The following is a 15303-nucleotide window of genomic DNA, read 5'->3' on the forward strand; positions in this document are numbered from 1 at the left end:
TCACCTTGTCCAACCCCCTGCTCAGGCAGGGCCATGGTTACATCGCCTGGTGATTACCAGAGTTTAAGGTGAATGTGTGGTGAATCTTTTTGCCTCAGACCACCAAAGATCTTGTCCTAACCTCCATGGCCTGGATTTCTTCAGCCTGCAAAATCCTGTTCAGCTTTCCTTGGGAGAAATTTCCAGTGGCATCTGACTTGAGATAAAACTGCTTATATCCACCTAGGAAGGAGATATGGTAGGCTTTAGGTAAAATAAGAAGACAGTTAAAAATATGAATTAAAAGGTTTTTACTGAACACTTAGAATCTGGGATATTAAGAGAAAAGCAGGAGGTAATTAATCCTCATTGAAGTTGATGGGATTCAAGTACCTAGACACCACTCTAAGTGCCAGCTAAGTAAACTGTTGTAAGCACAGTGACTGAGCATATAAAATTTTTCACTTCTGCAGAGCCCGCTGCAGTGGTTGTTTTATCTAAGTTCCAAATTTCAAGAGAGAACAGATTTTGCTTTGAGTTTTATTAGCTTTCCTTGATACTATAAAACTAATGTTATCATCCTGCTGTCATCTAAAACATTTTGAAGATCAGAGAAGGAAAATTAGAGCCCTAAATATTTGAAAAGCCTTTGAAAAACTATTTACTTTTTTCCTTTTTCCTCTGCTAGATCTACCCGGATGAAGGTCATAACATTGCTTCTGAGAAAAGCAAATATCACCTTTACAGCACAATCCTTGGGTTTTTTAGTGCTTGTTTAAAGGAGGAGACACCAATTTTACCACAGGAACCTGAAGAAGATGAATAAGGAATCCTATTTGTGTAGTACTGAAGGGGACTTACTTTGCGGCTCAATAAAACCTTAAATAAAAGTGACTGTGAGATTGCAGATTCTGCAGAAGCTCAAGGGCAGCTAAAGGATATCACAGTGGAACAGCACATTTACAGACAATGAGCTAATAAACTGGAATTCGACTACAAAGTCCAGACATATTACCAAGGGACAAAACCTTTGCCTTTGTGGAAGGTCAACAGTTGGTTACAGTTTCCTGTAAGAACTTAGTTTTGCATAAGTGTAGGGTTAGTGCATGTTTGTTATGTTAAGCCTCACTGTTGGTTCTGTAAGTGGTTGCTCGTTTTTTAATTTAAATGCACATCTTTATTCATCTTTGCATAATGCACAACCTATCATAAGTATTATGGCCACTAATATTTTAAAAGATGAGCTGCAATCTAACACTTTACTGTAATGTTACAATAAGTGCAATTCTTCCGCTGTCTATTACACATAAGAAACCACAGAGATAATAAAGGGCACGATATTTTCTCTAGTTTCTGCTCAAAGGGGATATATGGTCTAGTGCATCATATAGCATTGATATTGAAAATGATTTTTTTTTCCCCAATTTCAGCATTTACTATTATTACCGTACCTACTAGTAACCAATAAGGGACTTTTTGGTAGTGTACTCTTGGTCTTTCTGTATATACCCAAGACTCCCTAAGCAGAAAGTCTTTCTGAGCTTGAAGATTTTTTTTCCAACATAATTAACAGCTGTATTTAAAACAATATCTGCAATTGAAATCTTTCCCCAGTCCAAAATGTATCTATTGTTTCCTTAAAATATGTTTGAGTTGTGTTTTGGTATTGTTTATAGTAGTTAATAGTTTGCTGGTTACACTCTAATTTTAGAATATGCTACTTTCTCACATGTAAATTAGATACATAAATATTAAATTATAGTTTCAGATAAAGAAAATTTATTAACAATGTATAATGCCATTGAGTAATACTTTACTCTTCAAATGAAGAATTATTTTGTATAGTGCATGTTCCTTTTCTTCCATCTGGTCTCCAATTTAATTCTAAAGTTCCTCAGGGTGGCCATGTAGTTGAAACTATCCATTAGTTTTTATTCCAGGGCTGCTTATTAAGTCTGTTGCAACAGGATTTAGATTCAACAGCATCTCAAAGAGATGGTATGTTTTTCATTCAAGGCAAAGGAAGATCCTGACAAGTGAAATTTTATTATTTACTCAGAGGGTGAGCCCCTCATACATACATTTATTTGCCAAGGGGAATTACAGCAATAGAAATTGAAACTATGAAATAAACAAGGCAGCCAGTTTGGGTTTGCAGAATATTAATGCTGATCACTAAAATCAAGTGCAAAAATCAACTTAATTTGAGGTATCTTCCTGAAGGTATGTGAAAACTCCGGACAGATGCTGTGCAGCTTACATGAGAATAGCTGTAATTTCTTCTTTCTGGGTATACTCCAAGTACTTTCCTACCCAATTAAGAGTTCATTTATTGTAAGATTAAAAGCAAGTATTTTTGGAAGGTAATTTACAGTATTTAGGATGCAAAGTTCTACATATTTTATGAAGAACGGAAATTGTTTTTACCACAATGAAAAATCACCTAAAGCTTTTAATTTGTTATTTTCTTCCAGAATATTTTCTTTAACTCTTAGCATTTATTATGATGCAAATAATTTGACCGAAAGATATGGCTTTATAGAACCCTGAAAAGTCTCTTTCTTTTAATGTTTAGTATTTATCTTGTTTTATTAGCATTTTAAACTATTTTTCATTTAGTTTAATATAATTTTAATGTGCAAGGAAATCTTGTCCCAGTGTCACCACAAAATACGACCTCGCTCTGTGGTATTTATAGCACATATTTTGAGTACTATGATAAGATCATTAAAAAAATGTTTCAGGCAAGTGTGCAAAAACCATATTGGGTGTACACATGTTGAGTGTACAGCCAGGCTATGTGAGGAGGTTAATTCTTATCAACCTGCACTGGCTGTTTCACTGTGAGACAGCCAGTGTGTTCAGATTTACCACATTTCACATATATCTCCTTTAGTTATCTGCAAAAGCAAACAAGCAAGGCTTGTGTCTCAGCAATAGGGTTATGCATGCACTCAGGAAATATTTTATCTTGGATCCATGCCTTTGGCAGTATATCCCTTATCTCTGAACCCACAGCCCATCTCCTTTTTCCCTACACTGCTCTGTTTCAGGCCTCCATTCCTCACTCTTTCTACACCAGCATCTCACCTCCCATTTTGATCAATTTACCTGAATATGAAGGTGGTATGAGGACATGACTTCTGTAGAAATGTTTTTGCCAGGACTGGTATGTTTAAAAAGTATGTATTATCTGAAATGTGGGTTATCTATGTGGAAATGTGGTCTGCTTTTAATATATTTAATATTTCTCATGCTGTCCTACAAATACAATTATTTTTATATAAATGTGTATAAAAAGGCAAGCATCAGACCTAGATTAATTGGTTGTTATGAAATTTTTAAGTATGAGTTAAATTTAGGTATTGCAAAAAGTATTTGCAGAATCAGCCTCTGATTCTCTCTAGACTAAAGGATTTCGTACAAGGTGAGGTCCAGAGCTATCTTTACTCTTGCTAACCAGTTCAAATGTTTCTTCCACTTCCAGCACAACTAAATATGGTTATCTGTCAGACTCTACATACACAGCAAATAGCAGTCACTCATTAATTAGTCTAAGTGACCTATAGTATTGATCAGGAATTAGTACACATTGCACAGAAATGGCATGAAATTCATAGATTTTTCTGTAGCTTACTTATTGTTAAGCACTGTGATGCTATTTTATGTCTGAAAAACTACTGTCTGGGTCAGCTGTCCTTACAATGTGACACTTACTACACTAGACCTACTAATCTATGGAAACCTAGGGAATCAGCATATCCATTTACTGCTTACTAGAGCTTATCTCTACCTTCTTGATTTGCTCTATCCTTTTTCTGCTATAAGGACTTGCAAAATCTGTGAAAGCTGTAGGTCATATTGAAACTTCAATTATATTACAGGATCAGGAGAAAGAGTATGTCAATTGGAATATATTTTCCAGATTGTTGAGTACATAAAAAGGCTGATTATTTTTGAATTCAATGTTTTAATCTTTTTGCAGCAAATACAGAAATATTAATGACTTAATTTGATCAACATTTACTATGATTTTCTGTAACCAACTGCTTGTTGTTCCTATGTTTGTCATATGTAGATCTACCCATGTCTGAAAATGAAGGTGATTACCTCTGTTCTCTCAGCTCTGGCACTTATTTTGAGTGTGTAGTCAGTTAGATTAATTTAGTTGACAAAAGGTGCCTTTAAGACAGAAGAGCTTGTATTTGATCTGAAGCCAGAGATTCTCCATGGAAAATTGGGAGCATTGAGCGTTCACTCCTTTAATAAAATGCAGAGGATGCCAGGTATGACCTGGTATCCGTCCTTTCAGGTCTGTTAGATGTTACTGAAGAAACCGAAGCAAAGGGAAGACTGGCCCAAAGAGACTGAACGCAAGTTTCTTTTGCACAGCCTAAAAACACTTACATAGGCAAGGTGCGGTGATCCTAGCATTTTATATTTCCTTCAAGTAAGTCCTGCTGTTAAGTCAGTTGCCTCTGGGGAAGGACAAACCTCACTGGTACATCTTCTGGAAAACATCTTTCAGTACCATTAAGATCATTCCTCTCTTCCCTTTGAATGATTTCAGGAGTGCTTCTGAGGATTGGGAGCTCATGGATATGGCTAAGGAGAATCACAACTTCCAAGGTGGCTGGATCTTTGAAAAGAAAAGAAAGGTTTTATTTAAACTTCTATCTGTTGCATTTCATACATGAAAGTTGAGAAGGAGCCTAGCTTCTTGGAGGTAGGTTGATGAGAAGTGTTGGTGATTAATTCACCAGGAGGTAACAAAACATGCCTCCTACAAACTCACTTCCAAAATTATGCAGTGGTAAGTAAAATAAATGCCTGTTTTCTAAAAGGAAACCAACACCTGAAAATTACAGTGCTATTAGATTAAATTACATACATTAAATTATTTGGACAGAATTAAGAAAATTTAAACCATGTGAGTGTATATGGTCCAAAGTTTCCATTAAAGTTGGAATTAGACTTATTGCCTGTATAATTAGTTTAGAAATGCAATATTCTACCTTTACATAAATCTGAATTAAAAACAACAGGATTGGTTTAATGAAGGCACAAATGATACATACAAGTCTTCTTAATTAAAACATCCCATAAAATCCTCGGTGCTGGGGCCGGTCCTCTTTAATATCTTCATCGATGATCTGGACGAGGGCATCGAGTGCACCCTCAGTAAGTTCGCAGATGACACCAAGTTAGGTGCGTGTGTCGATCTGCTTGAGGGTAGGAAAGCTCTGCAGGAGGATCTGGATAGGCTGGACCGATGGGCTGAGGTCAACTGCATGAAGTTTAACAAGGCCAAGTGCCGGGTCCTGCACCTGGGGCGCAATAACCCCAAGCAGAGCTACAGGCTGGGAGAGGAATGGTTGGAAAGCTGCCAGGCAGAGAAGGACCTGGGAGTGATGGTGGACAGTCGGCTGAATATGAGCCAGCAGTGTGCTCAGGTGGCCAAGAAGGCCAACGGCATCCTGGCTTGTATTAGGAACAGCGTGACCAGCAGGGCTAGGGAGGTGATCGTCCCCCTGTACTCAGCTCTGGTGAGGCCGCACCTCGAGTACTGTGTTCAGTTTTGGGCCCCTCGCTACAAGAAGGACATCGAGGTGCTTGAGCGGGTGCAGAGAAGGGCGACGAAGCTGGTGAGGGGCCTGGAGAACAAGTCCTACGAGGAGCGGCTGAGGGAGCTGGGCTTGTTCAGCCTGGAGAAGAGGAGGCTCAGGGGTGACCTTATTGCTCTTTACAGATACCTTAAAGGAGGCTGTAGAGAGGTGGGGGTTGGCCTGTTCTCCCACGTGCCTGGTGACAGGACGAGGGGGAATGGGCTTAAGTTGAGCCAGGGGAGTTTTAGGTTAGATGTTAGGAAGAACTTCTTTACAGAAAGGGTTGTGAGGCATTGGAACAGGCTGCCCAGGGAAGTGGTGGAGTCACCATCCCTGGAAGTCTTCAAAAGACGCTTAGATGTACAGCTTAGGGATATGGTTTAGTGGAGGGCTGTTAGCGTTAGGTTGGAGGTTGGACTCGATGACCTTGAGGTCTCTTCCAACCTAGAAAATTCTGTGATTCTGTGATTCTGTGATTCTGTAAAATGTTAAGAGCCCAATTTAAGATTTTGTGACCATATGAAACATAAAAAGGAGGAAAAAATAAATAAAGAGGCTTCTGATCAATAAAACCAGCAAAGGGATTGTAACTGTTAAGAAAATACTCAGGAAATATTTCCCTAAAGACAGCTGATATCCAGAGGTCTTAGGTAGGAGGTAGGTACCACTGTAGGTGGATAGTCTAGTCCTATACCTGGTGCAGAGCCCTTGCAGCTTTCTGTAGAGGAGCTGTCTGCCAAAGCCTCCTGCTTTGATTCTTGCATTAGATTCAAGGTCTTCTCTGCTAGTAAAGGAACACTGTAACAGAAATGCAATTTGATAGGCAAAGACATTAAATTGTTACATCAGGGGTGAGAAAAATATTTTTAAAAATCCTATGTGTTATGGTCTCCTTGCTATTCTCCTATTAGTTGAAGGTAAGGAAGGGGAGCTTTGTAAGAGCATTCAGTGGCTGACTCAAAGGTACTACAGCCGATAGACCAGCTGGGAGAAATTGCAGCTCTGGCATCACCTGTAAATGTTCTAACATAACTCTGATTAAAGGAAAGGGAATATATGGATTGGAAGGAAAACAAACAAACAAAAAAAAAAAAAACAAAAAAAAAAACTGTTAGTACTATAGAAGAGTTGGTTTAATAAATGGGCAGATCATTTCTTATTCTGAACGAAGAGTAAAACCAGATGTAAGAATTTCAACGTTTTGTGTCCAGTGGCACCTATCACCCTTTTCCTGGTACGTACATGTGGCAAATGAAATAATGCATAAAATCAATTGTTAAGAAGGTTTTTGTCACCATTAGAAGGGAGGTATGTAAGTAATAGCGTGGCAAAGAGACAGTTTATTGAAATATGTTGCTCTATTATGTAGCAAAGGTTTGATTCAAAGTGTTAACTAAAGCTGGAAATCCAGAGTATCCAGTTAGTTACAAAAATAATGATGAATTATATGGTTTCTTATGGATTTTTACTCCTGTATTTAAATTTAATTTATAACCTACAGTTCAGACAGTCACAAAACATTAATTTTTAAATATAATTCTGCACTTGAAATAGGTAGTTGCAGTGAAATATTTTGTTTTGAAAAACATTGTAAATTGTTACATTTAAAGCTATTTACAATGTCAAGTTATCTGTTCTTCCTTTTTAGCTATACTAAACCCTACATTTTTTAGGCTAATGGATTGATATATTTTTTAATTGGAATGAAAATTGTACAGAGGGGCTTATCTGCTTCTATAAGGATTGCTTGTAGAAGTACAACGAAAATGAATGCTAGCAAAATATCAAATATTTTAAGAGGTTTTATAGAACATCTGATGAAAAATACATATTATACCAGTGAAGCTGAGGAATACAACTGAAGAAACAAGATCATTTGGCAGTGTAACCAGAATTAAGCAAGACAGAAGAAAAAGCGTTGTGGAAAATCAATTTTAGCACAATTTTCAGGCTTAAAAGGAGTACTGAGACAGAGTGTATCACATTTTGTAGTTTTGATTTATCCTTCAGTTTGGGGTTCAAGAACTTCCTTCCGAGGTGGAAGCCAGGTTGTGGTCAGGTTTTTTTGTTTGTTTGCTTTTTCCATTTTAATTTTTGTTTTGGTTTGTTTTTCTAACAAGCATCACTCTATTCAGAAAAGCTGTGGTTAAAATTTCTTTACCAAAAACCATTAAAACCCAGAATGTAAACTAAGAACCTAGCAATAACAAATAGGGAGAGCATGAGATTCAACTAATTACAATGAGTGACACATTACTTCACAAAGAGGCTTTGCCACAGTGGGATAACAGAGCGAGGTGCTATTTAACCTGAGTGAAAAAATTGAAATCTGGCTCTCATACACCATTACGAAAAGACTATTCTGTCTTGATATGAAGTAGTGAGAATTGGATGAGAATGTTTAATTCCTTTGGTATGCTAATGAGTATTCATTAATTATAACAGAGACCCAACTGCATCTGGTGTTATATAGCTGCACAACACAGCATCTGACCAGAAGACAATATGATAGTCCTCTGCTAGGGGGTTGGCTTTCCTTCCCATGCTGCTAGAGCAGGAAGAGGTAGAGAGCCCCTAGCTTGAGGGAGCAGCACCCCAAATGTCCCTTTGGGAAAGTGGGGAGAGAAAAAGAACTGCATGGTTTAAAAAGACAGACTTTCTTCCTTGGGGAACAGGGGTCTTTCCAGGGAAGGCTTCTGGGTTCTTCTTGAGGCTGGAGCTTGCTTCGAGATATTCTCTCATGTTTCCATGAGGCTGTTTTGGGGCACGTGGGTGACAGAGGAGCCTGAAGTGGGCTGGGGATGTGCTTAGGACTGAAGTGTGTGGGGCATTAAGTGAGAGTTGGCCTTGTGGTGCTTTTGTGTGGGTTGTCCCCCACAACCATGTGGGGTTGGTGTTTCTCTGTCCTGTTTTGTGAACCAGCCAGAGGCAGAGCTCTCTGGAAGAGCTCCTGCTTATCAAAGCATTGATCAGTTACATTTTTGTTTTGTTTTGTTTGTTTGTTTGTTTGTTTTTCCCTCATATTTTTTCCTCATAATCAGAATTAATGCTATTTTATGTTTTCAAAATTTTTCTGTTTTGTCTGAGCCTCTAAGATACATCACAACTTTATATACATCAAAACAGCTTTACATTTTAACTGGATCAGTGTGTGTGAAAACAAGTTGTAGCAATTTAAAATGCAATGGGTGGGGTTGTGAAACTCTGAAAATGCACCCTGAAGAGCGCTATCTAGGAAATCTCTGTAAAGTAGATTTCTTCCACCCAGTATAGGAAAAAAATAAGGCTAATTGGAAGGAGGAAGCTTCCAGTTTCCTGCAAAGAAGAAAATGAATCCCCCTTTTATTCCTAACAGGACAACATTTAAGAAGGACACAAACAAACCCAACAAAACAAAGCAAAATAATAAAAAAGCCACTCAGGAAACCTTCAAGTCTGATTTAAACAGTATTTTTATAGAGAAATATTTAGTTAAAATGAAAACATTTCTGAAAAATAATGGATTTTGTGTGTGTGTGTGTGTTTCTCATCTATAACACTTGTTTTAAGATAGGAATATAGAGAGAATAAATCTTGCTGTCAAGCTGGTCTATGACAAATCCCTACCACAATTCTTTGGCAAAATATCAAAAAAAAAAAAAAAAAAAAAAAAAGCCTTGGTGGAGAGGAGCACTATCCTTAAATGCAAGCTGTCATAGATGTATTAATAACAAACTCTCAGGAAGTTGTCCTCATGTGGAGTATCTAAAATGTTCAAAACCTCAAAATCCCACTTGCAGAGTAGCAAAAGAGCTACAGCTGAACTGAGCCATCACTGAACAGAAGGCTCCCTGCACACACTTTAAAGACAAAACAAAGCTTTGATTGGGGTGTTTGACAACTGTTTTTTCTTTAAACAGAAGGACTAAAATTGTGACCCAGCATCACTCATCAAAAATATTTCTTGGTCGTTACTGTTCTATGATTAACTCTTAGTATTTTTATGCCTGTCAAAGATGCCCAGGATGGAAGGTGGGAAATGGACAGAGGCAGACGATCTTTTAGGTCTTGTCTTACTATCTAACATGGATGCTTTGCAGCATTGACTGCCACTCCGTGTGTTGCTGTTTGTACTCACAACTGGTGACAGTGCCAGAGACCACGCCAAAGATCTGTTACTGTCTCTTAGTTCTTATTTTTTCTCTCTGTATAACCATCATTCAGATACGTTCTGGGCCTGGTGCTGAGTGTGGCAGGCAATGTCTGTGCAGTGGTCTCCTCCTGTTGAGGTGAGCAGATCACTTGAATGCTGGCTGAAGCTCTCCTTTCTCCTCTAGAAAAGCTCATAGCTGGCTCACAAGGATGTGCTGCAACACAAAGTTATATAAGCAGTTTTTAAAATGTGGTGATATTAAGCCTAAGAAATGTGCAGTACATCTTGCAGACGTGATCCTTAGGACAGCAGGGCACATACGGAAAACAGCTTCCATGCTTCAATGGAAAATTGGTGCTTTGATTGTGAAATGTTCTTGTGGATAAGCCTGATAAATATGGTATATTTTCTAAAACTTTCAGGTTTATAAATGATAACTTTTCTGTTAAGAATTGGCTTCCTATCACATTCAGTCTGTAAATTCTGTTAAAGTCTGTTATGGCTAGACTCTTCCTCTTCCCAAAGAAACCTTATTGTCCCTGTGCTCTAAGTCTTGTCTGTGTGCAAGGCAGAAGCACCTCTTGCCATGTATAAAGGCCAGAACTTATTGTCAGCATATGAGTAGTATTATGTTTCTCCTGATCATGACACTTATTAAGCACTGGGGACAGTAGCATCCTCACCTGGGCACAGCCAGCACTACCACAAGTCTTGTCTGTAGAATCAAGCTCCTGGGGAGGGTGTCTTTGAAGGGGGAGCAGGGCTGGGTGGGCTGATGCTGCCGGAAGTGGGGAGATGTCCCCTGCCTCTGCCTTTTCCTTTCCTTAAATGCCCAGGTGCTGCAAAGGATCAGCCTCCAGTCTTTCCCCATCAGCTCCATGCACAATTTTGCTCACCTCAGACCTGTTTGCAGTGCCTGCCTCTTATGCTACATTTTCGAGTTCACCCTTGCTCTCACTGCCTTACGTCACCCATGGGTCATGTTCTGGTGCAGAGCCTCCACCAGGACTTTGAAAGGCACCTGTGCAGACCTGGGATGTGCAGAGCCCAGGGTTCACACTGGGTGCAAGCCCACTACAAGCCTGTGAGAGAGAGCCTGCACTCATGTCTGATGCCTTAGCTATGCACAGGATGCACTGCTCTGCTTCTGTAAGCACAGACACTTGAGCAATGCCTGCAGATTAGTCACTATAAGTAATGCCTTCTTGCCTATATAGCACTTATCTTCTCTGCCACAGCTCATTGTGTTTGTTCTTAATTGAATTTGTAAACCTTCTGGGGTGGTTTGCACACAAACATCAGGTGTTGCCATATCTCACTTTGAATGGGGCTGAGTGTGTTGCTGAGCTGCACTTTAATAACATAAATGCATAGTAGCCCTATACAGTAATGATGTCCAGCACATTTGTGCAAAGGATAGCAAATACTCTGATACATATTCTAGTGGAACAAGATATGTATCAATAGGTCATATTTACTTATTTATTTTTACTGACTAGAGGAAGTGCAAATTGTGAATTTACTTTGGGAGATTTGTAAAAGTGCAAATCCTCCAGGAGCTAGGCAATTATATTGCAAGTGGGTTGTATACGTCCTGCATGAGGTCTTTCTCACTAAAATGGTCCAAAGTGTCCTCAAATTCTAATCTTTGTCAGCTGCTCAATACTGGAGAAGATGAATGTCTCCCAGGTGTGCTGCCCCTCCTGAGTGATGGATTCAGGGCATCTGCAATATATAGCCCCCTCAGTCCGTGAAGGATGGAAAACAAAAGCAAATTCAACCTCTTCTGGTAACTCAATTTAGTATTACAGTTTTGATGAATAAATAACGGGGTCAGCCTGAGGACATAAAAATAAATTGAGATATAAGCAGCCACTTATCCACGTAAAACAACATCTTATTTTTTAATCCATCTGCAAAACTAAATTTGGCTGTCAATTGCCATGTTTCAGCAAACACACCCTGGTTCCTCTGTAACTGTCGTGGTGTGGGTATAACACCATGGGAAGGTAAGAGAGGACACCTCAGAAATACAGGTATGGAGAATTGTGTTATAAATTACATCTAGCAAGCTATCTTCTGAGAAACAGAGTTAAGAGATTTTTTTTTTTCTAGATTCCTAGCTGAAACTTTTAATTTCTACAGATAAACATGGATGTTCTTACTATAGAAGCCCCCAGTTATCCATCAACTTCTGTTTCGGGTTTTGTTCTGTGCTAGACAGGGCACAGGGGTGGGGTGGGGAAATACATGAACTTATGTTAATTGAAAACCACACCGTGGAATTGATTTCTGTGTTAACTCTGAAGTACTGGTTCCAGCTTCCATTAGCTGAAATTTTATTGGAACTGAACACTTGAAGCCAAGCTACACCATTAAGCTGTGCTTCATTCAGCTACTGCAAATGGAGTCTGGAGCTACAAACATTTTGTTTGTAGAGGAAGGAAAAACAACTTGGTGCCTGCCAAGCTATCTTAGTGTATTTCCTTATAAATGTATAAAAACATCTTGGTACTAATTCAAGATCTCTGCTTATTTTGGATACTAGTTTCAGAGGGGATGTCTGAAAAAAAAAAAAAAAAACATTTTTTCAGTTCCTTTTGCCTTCTTTATAACACTGATGGAGGCTGCTTATTATGGATGTTGTACTGCATTTCTGTTTTGTTCCAATTAACCTGCCACCTTCCCTAAATGAAGCTTGTACAAATGTTGCCATGCATGACCACCAAATGTCACTGCAGCTCATCGCACTCAACAGAGGTTTGGCTGTTTTATATCTTCCTTATTATAGCATTAAATTGATTATTTAAATGTTGATTATTAAATCAAGTTCATCAATTTAATGCCATAATAAACTTTGTATTGAACATATTTTCAGATGTGTCAAAGTGTGTGTGTGTGTATATATATATATATATATATACGGACATGTTTGAATTGCATGACTTTGAACCAGGCAGAAAGCAAAAACTAAAAGCTATTTGTGACATTTAATGACCATATTAACATCACTAATAGTAAATGATAAGGTAATTAAGGTGGAAAAGATTATCCCAACTAAAGTGGTTTAAGCAATTACAATAATGTCATGAAAGTAAAAGAACACATCCAAATGGAAGAGAGGTAGATCTCAGATTACCCAAGTAAATTGGTTATTCAAATTATCAGTGTTTCATTTAAATACTTCTAGCTATATACTGTGATATGTGAACTGGTACGTATGACTGTTTTAAGTGATGCAGAGAATTATAAACTCCACTTAGTAATATGGAAATATACCTACAGCTGTTGCAGACACCATAGATACAGAATGGATTGACGTGGCTGAGAAAAAATCAAAACTAAACAAAAATAACAACAACAAAAAAAGATGTTTTATATGGTTACTGCACTGTAGAAAATCTGTGCTGGGCCAAGATTACTAGAAAATCTAAAACCAGACCTAGGGAATTTATATATAGAGAGATAAAGGTTGTACTTGACTTAACAGTGCATTTATAAGAACTACCAAATAGCAGTACAAATGGTTGGATGACACTGTAGTGAGGTTGTTCAATAAGAAGCTGGAGAGATGGAGATCTAGTTCTGCTGCTGTGTTGTGGTGTTTCTGGATAAAAACATGTTGATACTTCCATACTTCCATATCATAGTATCTGCTGTATTTGGATGTGCTTGTTCTGTATTTTTCCAGGTAGTTCTGGGAACAACGTAGTTCTATGATTTGGTGTACAAGACATGACTTGCTCAGATATCAAAGGCAAAATGGTGAAACAGAGGTAGTGAAATTGGAAAGATATCTTTCATTTTCAAGTAGTACACCTCCTATGGTGAAAAGGGAAAAAAAAATAATAAAAAATGAAAGTGAGGCTTCTGGAGAATGATTGTAAAACAACATCAGCACTTTTCCTTCCATCAGATCAAGGGACACATTTGTTTGCAGTTCTGCATGCCACTGACCATGAAGTAAGAGTGATACACCTGCGATATACTTCTTTCAAAGGGACCAAGCCCCTAAATATGCAATTTTAGGAGGAAATTCAGGCCTCCAGCCTGTTCAACAGTTGCACTAAGTAGAGAAGAAATGCTGGTACTAAAAATGAGATTGAGAACCAAAGGTAAGTCTAATTTTCTGTTATCTTGAATTTCAGAAAGAAACACTCCAAATCCTATGTTCATACCTGGATGAAAAAGCCAAGCAACCACACGCTGCCCAATAATAAATAAAGCAGCTTATTCAAGTAAATCAGCTGTGTCTTTTGTTTTCAGCTTCACTCACCCAGCTTTCAAATGAAAAGCTGTTGAAAGGTTGCAAGAAAAGTCAACAGCTATCAGTGGCAGCATTCAGTGCTATAGGAGTTTGACACTGCTGCTGGGGCACCCAAAAGATCTTAATTTCTTGATTAAAGCTGGGGTCTGAGATAGGCAACCTGAAGGCATTAAATATGTCAACTTCACAACTAGGAGCAGATCTACAAGCTGAGGAGCCTTCTCTGTTATCTTTCTAAAATAAATAAATAAATACTATTTAAACAATGGCTCTTATTTCTCTGTGGGCAACAGTAGGGTTGTGATTGTGAACCAAGTAACCAAGGAGACTTTGTTGCTACATCACTTAAAACTTGCATCTCAGAGAATCATTTCAGTAATAACACTGATACCACAAGCCTCATTCAGAGCTTACGTCCTGCCCTTTGCCTCCCTAAATTAACTGCTTGTGTCTGGGCAGGTCCTGTGATAGTTTTCTCTGTACCAAGATGCAAATGCTAACTTGGTCCATGGGAAATAGCCTTGTGATAGGTATCCAAGATCTGACAGTTTTCCACATTGTTCATAAACTTCCTTTTTACCCAAATCACTATAATTTCTCAGCTCCTTGAATTCCTGTATGTAAAATGCCTTGTGTACACCTTTTTTTTTTTTTTTTTTTTGTCATGTACATTTTTATTTTGCAGCTTTGAAACAAGATAATCTCTTGCTAAATAGCTGAGAAAATGCTTAAGAGCTGTTTCTCCCACCTACCTCCCTTACATCTCCCTCCACCCTTCTCAAAGTTTTCTTTCTTTGATTTAATTATTTTGTTATTTGATATTTGTATTTTCCTTACCATGCATCCTCCTTTTCAGACAGGCAGAACAGTTATGTTTCTGGGTGACAGAATTTTCACAAGTTTTTCAAAAGCACGTGACCAAAGAACTTCTCACTCCCTCCAGATGAATGAAATCACACTTTACTACACATTTCAGAGTGCCTACAACATGAAACTAAAATTCTGCGGGAGATCATAAACAGTAAAAGCCCTATTTTTATGACAAAATGCAGTATCTCCCCCAAAAATATCCACTGAATTGGCCTCTTCTGTTCCTCCTCCTTCTTGCATGTGTTCTTTTGTCCTTCAGAAACAGGCAGGGTTCTGGCATCAGCTCCTTAACCTCTTATGATGCAAGGAATATATAGCAGAAAGGTGGCTGGATAATTTGGGAAAAGGCTAACATGGCAATTTTGTTTCTATATCAATTAGTGTTTTAAAGCATTATTTTTTCCCCCTCAATATAATTGCACTTAAAACACATTCAAGCAGATTATCCT

At 38.2% G+C, this 15303-nt stretch overlaps 1 protein-coding gene and 1 long non-coding RNA gene across 7 annotated transcripts in view; one reads left to right on the forward strand and one right to left on the reverse strand.

The window, feature by feature from the left end:
• Nucleotides 1-4505, forward strand: part of DPP10 (dipeptidyl peptidase like 10) — a 481130-nt gene extending 476625 nt beyond the window's left edge. For all 5 annotated transcript variants that reach the window (XM_084523650.1, XM_084523651.1, XM_084523652.1 and 2 more), the window contains exon 26: nucleotides 668-4505. In XM_084523650.1, the coding sequence (XP_084379776.1) occupies nucleotides 668-805 (138 nt within the window). In that variant the 3' untranslated portion in view covers nucleotides 806-4505. The remainder of the gene's footprint in view (nucleotides 1-667) is intronic.
• Nucleotides 4226-7238, reverse strand: LOC311438784. 2 transcript variants are annotated; one of them, XR_014694315.1, is made up of 2 exons: nucleotides 6280-7238; nucleotides 4226-4618 (listed from the first exon to the last, which is right to left on the reverse strand). It is a non-coding gene; the product is annotated as an uncharacterized lncRNA (long non-coding RNA). The 2 variants fall into 2 exon arrangements; XR_014694316.1 differs by having other exon boundaries at nucleotides 6251-7238.
• Between the last annotated feature and the right edge of the window lie 8065 nt (nucleotides 7239-15303).

The sequence above is a fragment of the Aythya ferina genome, assembly GCF_964211825.1.
Source record: "Aythya ferina genome assembly, chromosome: 6".
In the NCBI taxonomy this organism is placed as follows: Eukaryota; Metazoa; Chordata; class Aves; order Anseriformes; family Anatidae; genus Aythya; species Aythya ferina.